This window comes from Urocampus carinirostris, chromosome 2 (genome assembly GCF_059441175.1).
Source record: "Urocampus carinirostris isolate Australia breed hairy pipefish chromosome 2, RoL_Ucar_1.0, whole genome shotgun sequence".
NCBI lineage: Eukaryota > Metazoa > Chordata > Actinopteri > Syngnathiformes > Syngnathidae > Urocampus > Urocampus carinirostris.
The window spans coordinates 61,103,000-61,115,474 of NC_142350.1; the positions used below are offsets into that span (position 1 = coordinate 61,103,000).

The following is a 12,475-nucleotide window of genomic DNA, read 5'->3' on the forward strand; positions in this document are numbered from 1 at the left end:
AATAAATTTTCTTATTCAAATTATTAATTCCTTTTCTGCATTAAATTATTGTTGGTAATATACTGATTAAAGGGAAAACCACAAACCTGTCTTTTTTCATTTTCTCCTTTTACACTTCCTTTTTTTCTTAACTTCTTCATACAACACTAATGATTCGTAATATAATGCATCAAAGCAAGTGAGCCGTTTGAGAGCCGGCTCTCTTTAATGAGTAGAGCCGAAAAAGCCGTTTCTCTAAAAAGAGACGGACTTCCTTTCACTACATGACTACCACATGAAATCCGAGGCGGCAGATGCATGCGCACAGTAGCATCAAACCTCTCGCTTCGTTTGCAACGGAAAAAAACGATACCGAGATAGAGGCTACCGCGGCGAACTCGTGTAAGATATTTCTGTTTTATCTTATTCAACTCGGGCACTATGCTTAAACGGGAAGAGACTGTCGGTGCCAGCCAATTTCTGCCATTTTTGATTTTTGAAGACCTACCGAAAAATTGTTCTATAGCTATATAGGCAAAGGACATGTCAAAAGAAAACTTGAACCCTCATCTTTCATTAGAAAAAAACATGTTTCTAGCGGAGGGGTCTCCAGTCAGGGTGCCCCTAAGGAAAGTTGAGGTGCCGATGAACCTGTTCTGAAAATAGCTCACTAGTCCTGGGTCATTGTGCTTTTCTAGTAAAATGACTTTTTTTGTGGTTGACTGAGTCTATCTATTTTACCCAAGTTCCAGTATTTAACCTGGTAGTAACATAGTAACAACTGAGTAATGTCAAAGTGAATACCCTTTGCGCTAAAAGTAGGTCTCAGCTTGAAAAAGGTTGGAGACCCCTGTTCTAGCGTTTACCATTGTTTAGTAAACAACAGTTGAACATTGCTAAGTTTGTTGAAAATACTCGTTTCCAAAAAAACTTCTAAGCTTTTTGTGAAAGGATGCATTTCAAGCGGCGCTTTTACTTTAGTGCCTTTTTTTCAGGGTTTGTAGGGATGCGTGAAATCCTTGAAAATGCTAGAATTTTCATGTTTTGTTTTTAAGGTCAGGAAAATGCTTGACTGTCAGTGATGTGCAGTGAGGTTGTTGCCGTTGCCATGTTTCTTGGCAGTCAGACTCGATAAACCACGCTTTTAAATCAAGAATATTTTAAGTGCATAAAAATGACGCCTATGGTGGCTTCAGTCCGGTTTAGAATGGCAGAATTAATGTCAGTTCATAGCGGCCCATTGACACAAAAATATCGTAGATCATAGATAGGAACAGTTCAAAATAGCACAAAGTATGTGCTAGCAGCAAGATAGCGACTTGATTTTGTCATCAAAGCCAACAACAACAAAAAACGTTATTTTGAATAGCGCTGGATTTCTTCCTTTGGGGGTACTGAAAAAATTGGCCTTGAAAGTGCTTGAATTTTGCCATAAAAAAGGTGTTCGAATCTGTTTTTTTTGCATGGGTGATACCTCCGATATCTGAACAATGCTTTCCATAAACACAAGGGCACTTTCCTTGAAAAATAACATTTTATTGCAAGAACATTGAATTGATGCATGAATTATGCATGAGCGATGCATGAACTATTGGTCACCATGCCGTTCCCTCGGGTGATCGCATTCCTGCAGACGTGCACGAAAAGTCATCCCTCTCCGACCAGTCGATGACGCTGGTATTTGGTCATCTTTTTTTTGGAAAGGAATAAGCTCTGTTGAGGAGTTAACTGCCTATTACTATGTGTCCATATCTCACGACTACCACCTACTCGCCAAAGGGAGCCGCTTACACACTCTTTTGCCGGAAATTGGAAGCAACTTTAGGAAGTTGGGGCTTCCTCGATGTGTGGACAAGATCCGTTCAAAGCCACTCCTGTATGCAAATTGCCAAATGAAACGAAATTCCGAAGTTTTCCAAACTGAACGAAGATTTTGGAGTAAAGCAAACGTTTGATTTAAAAAAAAGGGGGAAAAATAAAAAGGAAAGATTTTTTTTTCTTTCTTGAAAAAGTTTTCGGCCACCCGGGCCGAAACGTTGTGTAAGTTGTACGCCCGGGCAGACATTATTTCAGACACTGTATCAAATACATTATTTTTATGCACATTTTAAAATGGAGTGATTTTATTGAAATAAATATATTAACTTTAGCTAATTTTCTCTGGTTCAGTTGTTGTGGCACGTAGCATCATGCGGCACAAGAGCAGATAGTATTTACTTTAGGGGTCAATAAAAGAACCGGCTAGGGGATGTGGGAGTGTTTGAATGTAGATTTATTATAGCATTGACCTTATGGCTCCGAGAAAAGTACATTTGAGTCCAATAATTAACCACGTGTGGTACATTAACGGAGCTACAGTGGCTTGTTAGGGGGTTGCGGGTACTACTGTAAAGGTTCCCCTTTTGTGCACTTGACTTTTACAACGGTGGGAACAAGTAGTGAATATAGTAGGCCTTTTCAATGTATTTGTTTGGAAGTAAACATAGAAATACAGGGGCAAAAAACTACTTTATGCAAAAGTACCTATTTCTGTATGAAAACAGTCCGCCAAGTCTGCACTGTAAAGGCCAGCAAGGCACTCAGCAAATTACTGTCAAAGTCCTTATTGGTGGAGAGACGGTGAGGCAAATTTGATTGGCTTCTGGTTGCTAGGCACCTGTAATCTGCCTTTTTCTTGAGCAGTGCATACCTCTGGACGTCTGAATGTCTTTCATGTCAAATATTAAGAAAACGGAGCAAAAGGAAGTATGTTTTCATGTAAATGCAGTTTTTTTCTAAATAGGCAAAGTGAATAGTTACCAAACTTACTCTGAAAAAGTCAATAGTGGCCCTTAATAAGAAAGGTAATTGAGTAAAGTATATAATTCACCGTTCCTTAACTGCCTGATTGTCTGGGCGCCACTTCCTGTTGTGTGTCTTGGGCAAGTACAGCCTGGTGGCGCCCAAGCCTCTCGAGGCCGATTTTTTGGGGTTGGGGCTTGCTCCCCCAAGTAAACAATGAAAAGTCGTTTCCATGGTTTCTAGTATAGATGTGTATTTACAGTAACAAAAGACTGTTATACCACATTTATTGTAGTTAATGGGGACCAGAACACACTTATGACATGCAAAATCTACAAATTAGGTCAAATTACAAAGCAGTCAACCATGGCTAATGGATCACAGTCTGATGGCTGCATTTCATTTTAGGCGGAAAGAACAGAAACACAGCCTCAAATTTCACCTCTCGCCCCTCTCCCAGCAATAGTCAACCGGGAATAACGGATAACGGGGATAACGGCCACCACCTTACTTTTCATTATAAGTGGGTCAGAAGGGCACACCTCCTGACCGGCTGCCTTTTGTCGGTCTCTCATTCGATTGGGGATAATGGATCATGCTTGCATGAGTGCACTCCATTTTAGTCGGAAATAACACCATTAAAAAGCCGCCAGGCCCAAGAAAAGGGCGATCCCAGCTTGCAGCAAAATGGGATTCGGGAAAAATGGATCACAGCCACAAGAGTGCAATTCCCTTTTTTGTGTTCAGAATGGAAAAAATCCCTGCCATGCCTCACAGAAATGCGTTCTTCCAACCCCTTGCTTGCAGGAATATGCGATTGGGGATAATGAATTGCGGAATATTTTTTAACCTGCGATGCACTGAGGTCACTAAGTACGAAGTAGCGAGGGATTACAGTATTTACTCCATTATATTCCACTACGGTTGGAAACATATGTAATTCCTACTTGCAGTCATTGTATACTAGTGTAAGGAAAAACGGTTAAAAACACAGTATATACTTGTATGCGTGAAAAAAAATTGGGCAGTCAAATTGTTAGAATAGTGTCTGTCAGTACAGTCTTAGACATAAACTGTCAGGATACGGAACAGGAGGAGAACCCAAATGCATGACGTTTCACACACAAGCACAGTGATTCTGCGATCGTTGGGCGGAAGACGTAAGGCAGCAGTCTGGCGTGGAATGACAGGAAGCCAGAGACTGACGAGATCGATACCAATTGCACGAGCAGATATCGGACGGATGGGGGTTGATACCGGACAAAAAGGATTGATATAAAAACTGGATATCGAAATTGAACAGGACAAACTAGACGGGAACGAAACTGGAGAACGATATTAAACAGGGAAAAATAGACGGGAACAATACCGGACAGGAAACACAAGCAGGAAGCCGGACAGAGTCAAAACCCACGTCTTGCGGGTGCAGAGGTTCGTTGACGGACTGACAGAGGGTGAGTGAAAGCACTAAGCTTAAATAGAAGGGAAGCCAATCTGTCAACGAGCCGCAGCTGGCGCCACACCGGCGGGACCAATTGGGCGCCATGGCAACCGTGATATAAACAGAGGATCCCTGGACATTAATATATTATCTTTAAGTGTGAAATTGGTTTTGCTGAGGTGGACTCTAGTGGTAGTTTTAAATATTCTACCTTTTAAACCTCGAAACACTGGATTTCATGAAATAAAACATTTTAATCAGGCTTTGCTTTCTTTTGTGGGGTATAATGACATTTGGAAAACCTAGCTAAGTATTCGTTTTAACCATCTCTAAATTATTAAAATAGTCAACAAACATTTGATTACCTAATTCAGTAACCACTATTTTAGTCATTGAGAAATAGCTTGGAGCCATTCATGAATTATTGTGCTGATAAAATTCATGTATTTCATGTGACTTTGTCTGTTTTAATCACTAAAAGTAAATAAATGCGACCCACCCTTAACATTTCCAAAAGCTCCATAAAAACTCTTTCATGACGTAAAACTTTCTGGGAAGAAAAAAAAAGCAAAACGGTCATCACATTTCCGTAGTTGTGACTATCAGCGCGGGAATCCCCAACAAACGTGTTTCAAGATAAGGCTGACAGCTGGAACTGACACAGAAATTTCCATCTCTGATTAAGTCACGTAAGAGAAAATAGTTTTAATTTAGTTTGATTTAATGCGAGGAAAAGGGACAACTTTGCCTTTTTTATTTCTCCAGTTTTCACAAAGTGAATTTTCCATAAGTTATGACAACCGTAATCTTTTGTGTTTAACAGAAGTTATACATCTTGTAATGATTAATGATGTGAAGCACCTGTGCCCGCTCCTTTAGCGCCAACTGCCTCGGACTCTGATTGGCTCCCGGTCCCTATTTAAACCACTCCTTTCTGTCACCTGTTGTCAGTCCGTCTGCGAACCAAAGTGTACCCTAGGCAAGCTTTTTAGACCCTGACTCCCACCTGCATTTGCTCCCGTCTGTTTCCCGGCTTCTACCCGTTTTTTGATCCTGACCATGTTTTTTATCTCCTGCCCCGGCTACTGACCCGTTTTTTTTCGTTCCCCACACCGCCATCGCTCGCCACGGAAGTCCCACTGCCGCATTCATAGCGACCTGCTTCCCACGTCCAGCGATCACCGGATCGTGGGTGCAACCCCTTCTTTTTCTTCTAACAAAACTATTGAGAAATAGAAGGGGTTGCTGTTTCCGTTCTGGTCCCGACACATCTTGGGTACACCCCTTGCCAAATATTGAATAAAAGGGAGTATTTTGTTCAAGTCAAGTCAAGTCGTCATTTTTATTTGTATGGCCCTTAATCACAAAGAGTCTCAAAGGGCTGCACAGGTTATTACACAGACTATTTTTTCAGACTATTATTACACCATCCCCTGATCTGGAACCAACATGAGGGCAAGGAAAAACTCAAAAACCTCAACATGAGGAAAATGAAGAAACCTTGAGAAGGCATCCCCTTTTCAGGATTACCAGACAGCAAAGGATGTTGCAATCACAAATAATACAGAGATATTGTCCACGAAAAGTATAATTAAAAAAAATTCCTATGGACTAGAAAAAAATATCCTCGTGCGGTATGCACTTTTGTTCTCCCAGTGCCTGCAAGGGTTTCCTCGGGGCGTTTCAGTTTCCTCCCACATTCCAAAAACATGCATGTCAGGTGAATTGGCCGGTCCAAATTTTCCCTCGGTGTGAATGAGCAAGTAAGTTGTCTGTCTTTGTGTGCCCTGCAACTGGCTGGCAACCAGTTTAGGGTGTCCCCTGCCCACTGCCCGAGGACAGCTGAGTTGGGCTCCAGCACCCCGCGACCCTACTGAGGATGAGCGGGGCAGATAATGGATGGATTGGTATATACTGTATTTTCTGGACTATAAGGCACACTTAAAACCCCCAGATTTGCCCCACGTACAGTAAAAACCCCAAATTGGCCAGTAATATTAAAGTGTGCCTTATATAACGAAAAATATGGTGGATAAGATTGGAAATGCATACGGCATTTCTAGTAAAGTTTTACGGTAATTGTATAATGACTGATCAATTGAAAAGCATTGCTTATCAAAATTGTAAATTATGGTATGTGTTGGGAATCGCGCCGACTCAACTAGATCACTGGTTGTATAAATGTAAGATGAAAAGTAATTACATTTCATCTACTCTTTATCTAAAAAAACATTTTTCTATTGTATTTCCTCTTCCCATGTGATTAGCAACAGCTGGCATTAGTTTGTGTGACATTGTACTATGAAGCGTCATTGCCCCCTACGGGTCGTGGCCAAGAGAACAGGTGCATGCTACTCCTAAACAGAGTACTATCAATTGTGGATATTTATTATGGGGCATGTGAAAAATTAAGGTACTGTAGTATTTCCCAATGGTTTTTTTGTATGTGAAGAACTTGAACTGAAACTAGCAACTGAAATTGTAAGCTAAATATTAACGACATTTTACCCAACACCTATTCGTGGAGAGATTTTTCTCAAAAACAAATATAGAATATATTTACTCAAAATTTCAAAATCATGTCTTGAGTACACAAGAATAACAATTGCATATGTAAATTGCAGATTGGTGGTTCTGCTAAATACATGATTCACACTGGATTCCTACTCTGAATGGGAGAATTGGTTTTAAAAGTCTTTATAAAGGGCTTGAATTTGGCCAATAAAAATGTGCATGTGTCAGGACCAGAACGGAAACAGGACCTTATTGCGTTACGTTTCACGCAAGTTTTATTAAAGGAAAGGGGAAGGGCTGCACCCACGATCCGGCGTTCTCTAGGCGCGGGAAGCAAGTCGCTCTTGTACATAGTTTGTGATCTGAACACGGAAGTGGATCTTCCGTAGCGAGCAATAGCGGTGTCAAGGACGGAAAAACAGGCTGATAGCCGGTACAGGAGAGCAAAAACGTGGTCGGGCTCAGAAACCGGTCGTAAGCCGGGACGGGAGAGCAGATGTGGTCGGGATCAAAACAGGTCGTAGCCAGAGACAGACTGGAGCAAAAACGGGACAGGTTGGAGTCGGTCGAAAAAGGCTTGCCTAGTATACACTGAGGTTCGCAGACGAACTGACAAAAGGGGACAGATAGGAGTCGGTTTAAATAGGGACAGGGAGCCAATCAGAATCCGAGGCAGTTGGCGTCAAAGGAGCGGGCACAGGTGAGTCAAATCAGTAATCATGACAGCATGAACGCTGTAGATTACAGTCCTCTAACCGCTGTGAACCAGGTTCGATTCCCCGTACATTAATTCAACTGATTAATCATTGCACTAATATATGCCATAAGTGTACAAAATATGGTACGGTTATACGCGTGTAAATACAATAATTCTTACTGAAATTGTTATTCCATGTGGCTTATAGTATATATGCAGGGTTGGGTAGGGTTTCTTTAACTTGATTACTTTCAATTACTTTTGGATTACTCCCATACCAAATATGCTAAAAAAAGACGAAAGAAACTAAATATGAATAAAAATACTAAATTTTGTGCAGGCCTGGGGAGTAACGGAATACATGGAACGGCAAAAATGATGTTGGCAAGCTGTTTGGGTTTATTTTCATTTTCTTTCTGTCGCATTTTATGTTAGTTTTGCTGGAGATCAAAGAGATCAAAGCCAGGAGAGAAAGCTTACCACCTGTTGTGAGTCATCATTTTATTCATATTTAGTTTCTTTTGTCTTTTATTAGCATATTTGGTATTGGAGTATTCCAAAAGTAATTGAAAGTAATCAAGTTAAAGTAACCCTACCCAACCCTGTATATATGACAAAAGACATTTTTTTTGCGGAGTGCGCCTTATAACCCAAGGCACCTTATAGTGCTGAAGATCCTGTAAATGAATTCTTATCTCTGCTTTTCTGTTGGTTGGGATCGACTTTGCATGCGTCAGTGGGGCGCCCCAGGCTTTTTAACACCGCTTCCTGACACCCAGCTGAGCTCTAGCATCGGTGCTGTTGTCAGGCAGATGCTCGCAGTTATTGATGATGATAACGCAGCCGCTGCAATTGGATGCCGGAAAAACGACGGGGGCCATTATCATGATTTAATCGTCGCCTCGGCGATGCTGAGCAGCCCGAGCTCAATCTGTGTGTCAGGTCCACCTATCATCCTGTCACGGGAAATAACTGCTAGTTCAATGTTGGGATAATTTAGAGTTATGATTGGGCGGAATAGTCCGGAAAGTAGGAAAGAGAGTAAGTGCGTGCGCATAACGGACTTTTCATAAGATTGAGCGCTGACGCTTAAGTGTTTAAAAGCTACAGTATGCTGTGCAGTGGAATGCTATATCTACAAATCAACCCACGAGGAATGCCTCTAATTTGCAATGTAAAGATTTATATTCTGTAAAAACAAAACAAAAGTAATTTTCTATTATATAAAAGGTTCATACACCTTTTTCATGACAATATTTTCGCACTTTTAATGGTCTTTCAAAGCCAATTTTTCAATTTCTCTCTGTCTCTCCTATAGTTCATGTATTTTTGCTTATTATTTGGACCAACATTGTTCTATTTTTACCACCATGAGCTGCTTAATAATACACCCTGTCACTTTAAACCAGGATGAACAACTGTTTCTGGAATTTTTCAAACCAAAAAATAACACCCAATTATAGTTTTTTAATTAAAAAAAACATTTTTCTTGGAAAGGAGGAGGTTATTTGCTCAAAACGAGCCAAAACGTTGGGCCAAGCTAACCTAAGTAGTGGATGAGTCCATGCTTGACCAAAATAGGGTGTTTATGACTCAAAATGTTTTTTGTGTGTTGGTCACATCTGAGGGTATGTGAAAAAAAGCAGCTCCTGCTATAGTGTTTACTTATTTATTTTTTCTGGTGTCCAAAAAAGGTTTGAGAACTCCTTTTGGGACAATTTGGACACCAATTCGTTGGCTAATATGAAAGAACCAATTGTAAACATCCATCCATCCATCCATTATCTGTACCGCTTATCCTCAGTCGGGTCGCGGGGGTGCTGGAGCCCATCCCAGTTACCCCCGGGCAGTGGGCAGGGGACACCCTGAACTGGTTGCCAGCCAATCGCAGGGCACACAGGGACAGACAACTCGCTCGGTCATTCACACCTAGGGACAATTTGGACCGGCCAATTCACCTGAAATGCATGTTTTTGGAATGTGGCAGGAAACCGGAGTCCCTGGAGGAAACCCACGCAAGCAAACCCATGACCTCAGAACTGTGTGGCACACGCGCTAACCACTGCGCCGCCGTGCTGCCCCAATTGTCAACATATGTCAAAATATTTGAAGTATTCTGATGGGATGCGTCTTTGCTTTACAAAGATGGTTTATAGAGAGGAGGAGTGAAGTTTGTCCTGTTTTTCATCTAGTAAAAAGTTACTAGATTGATACAATTGCTAGAAAACTGATATTTTTCAGAGTGTGACACACTCAGGTTTCTTTTGTATTTCATATGTTAGATGTTTATTTTCACGGTTATCCTCTGAACTTAAAATGTTTTTGAAATGTTCTAAGGATCATAGTTTGTTTTGTCTGGTATTTATGCCTAAACGGGACATGTCAGTTTCCTCATATTTTCTGTTATATTTGAGAAAGGGCTCCCCCACGCTCTACTCCCTTCCTTTTGATTTACGAGAAGGACATTAACGAAGATGTTCAACAGCGTCCTTTATTCTAATTTCACAGCAGGGTTTGGCAGTGGAAATATTTTCCGAAGGTCTTACGTAACGCCTTTTACTGGAACCGATGTTGATTTGAGCTCCTCTGTCTGACTCAAGTAAAAGGGCTTTTTTGGACAGAGGGGTGGTTCCTAAATGAAAACATTATCTCCAATGTTCCTGAGGCTCTCAAGAGGATGTCATAAGAAGCACAATAATGCTTCTCACGGTGTGTTAGGCTCTTTTCATTTTTTTATTGTGAAATGAATGCCTCCCTTGAAGGCGAGAGCGAACCTTGTGTGACGGTCGAAGGCTGTGTCCATTTTTTTTTTTTATACCGGGGTCCAAATTTGGGCTGAACAGAGAGCGAGTTTGTTTTGGTGGGGAGAATGTTGTTTCAGGACATGTTACTCGCTGTAATGTCACATTAGACCTCCATTTACAATGGGGTCAATGAAAAGCTTATTTGACTGAGAGGAAGCAATGGGAGGAGAAGGAATTTGCACTCCTTTCCAAAAATAAGTTTCCCCTTTTTCCCAACGCGGTGTTACCACGTCTGAGAGGGGTGGGTTGGTAGCTGTCGAGACCCATGAATGGAGAGAGTTCGGTGGAAATGGAGGAAAAGAATTAAGTGTGAGCAGAAATATGGTTGTGGTTAACAGGAATATAGTGTTTGAGTTGACCGTTCAGCTGTGTGGTCTCCTAGGAGTGAGCGAGAGAGGACGAGAGAGAGTGAGTGAGTGGGAGGGGAGGGGAGGGGGCTAATAGAGAATGCATGCGAAAGCTTACTGCCAAAAATGAGACGGGGAGTTTTTTTTTTCAGAGAGAAAAGAAAGTACAGCCCAGCACCAGGAAGGGAAGAAGGAGTAGCTGAGAACAGAAGGCGCAAAGATGGCGGCGAAAAAGGGCAACGCAGCATGGAGTTAGAATCAGATATCCAGGGTCATGGAATTTGAAGTTTTTCCCGGCAGTTAATTGGCATTTTTCCTCAATGATGTGACTCGGTCTCGCTTCCAGTCAGTTAAGTGCCGGCATTCTGGGAACGGGACTCTGTTGATGAGCCCCTAGGGTCTTCTGTGTGATGAGATCATCTCTGTGGACACACACTGTAGCACCTCTCAGCAGCTGCCTGCTCATAGGGGACCTTTATTCCCTGTTCTTGTGCCACTTCTTTTGCTAAGCATCTGTGCTCGTTGAATTGACTAATTACCGGATTCCCTTTTTTTGCTCTCTGTGTCTTCACAGGCATTTTATCAGCTCAAGCCCAAAAGGCAAGATCAGTCTTTGCTGGATGAACAAGCTCAACTGAGTTTTTTTTTACCTCACCTCCACCTGCAGGAAAAGTCCGTCCGTGGTATCCTGGGAACTATTTGCCCTTCTTCTTCTCCCCCCTGACTTCTCTGATGGATCAGAGAATGAAGGGGGGCAACCCTCTAATGACAGACACTTCCCCAGAACTTGAGGACCAAGAGAAAAGAAAGTGTGGCGAGACGTTGGATTCTGACACAGGGAAGAATGAGGATAGGCGAGGAAAGAAGCGAGAAGGAGATAAGGGGGCGGTGCTGGAGTTGCTCATCGAGGAGCGCTGCGGGGGCACCGGGCAGCAGCAGCTTCAAAAATGTGGCAAAGAGTCCGGCTGCTCGGATGGCAACGTGCGACTACGCATCGGGGTGCAGGCCAAGCGCACCAAGAAACCGCCCAAGATCTTGGAGAGCTATGTCTGCAAGCCCACTATCAGGACCTATCAGAGGCAGCAGGCTAGGGGGGGAGTCGATTACGCGATAAGTGAGAACCGCTCCAGCTCGGCTGGCATTCGTACCAAAGTAACAGCATCTGCCGCTTTTCCCTTGTCATCATCATCAGCAGCAGAGCCAGCAAAAACTAACATTTCCACCGTAGCAACTAAACAGGTGAGTTATACGTGCTTTAACAACGTCAACAAACTGCAAACTGAATCGTTACCCTTTACCATATGGTGACCTCAGGTGCACACTGTTGCATCCTGGGAAACATTTAGGCGTTTCTTTTCTCAGCACCAAAGCAGGACTGTTAAAACGACGCCACAAGAGATGAGGACTATCAAACCGTTGTCATTTGTGTAAAAACAACGAGCTGTAACTTATCATTAAAGCTCCGTAAAGCTGATGGGAGCCAAACAGACGGGTGATAATTCCCTGTAGGTTCGTCTCTGCTTTCGCAAGGGCACACGCATGCACGACTGCCAGCTGCCGCCGCTCAAGCTGTTATTGTGCATCAATGCTGAAAACAAACGTGAAAACTCACGCCTGTAGAAAGTAATTGGTTGAAATGTCACTGCAGATCTTTTACTTGTTGATGATTTCATTAAAATGGAGCGTATGACACATCTTCAGTTTCAGTGTTGAAAGAAGAACATGTCAGAAAAGACCTGCCTTCACACTATTGATAGTGCGTAAAAATTTAGGTTATGCCTAAGGCCCTTACCGATTAATAAGTTTATGATATAATTGTCACCCTTCAAAATGATCTACTTTGGCAGATATGTATCCTGTTATTTTATTTTTAGATCGGTACATGCTGAATGGTGTCACATATAGGTTTATT

The 12,475-nt window shown here is 42.1% G+C and overlaps 1 protein-coding gene across 4 annotated transcripts in view; it reads left to right on the forward strand.

Annotated features, from left to right (window-relative positions):
- LOC148372823 (uncharacterized) overlaps window positions 1-12,475 on the forward strand; it is a 38,338-nt gene that overhangs the window by 1,941 nt on the left and 23,922 nt on the right. For all 4 annotated transcript variants that reach the window (XR_015849568.1, XR_015849567.1, XM_088327400.1 and 1 more), the window contains exon 2: window positions 11,138-11,802. Coding sequence is in view for 2 of the 4 variants with exons in the window: in XM_088327400.1 (XP_088183526.1) it covers window positions 11,296-11,802 (507 nt within the window). In the remaining 2 variants the exon portion in view is untranslated. The remainder of the gene's footprint in view (window positions 1-11,137; window positions 11,803-12,475) is intronic.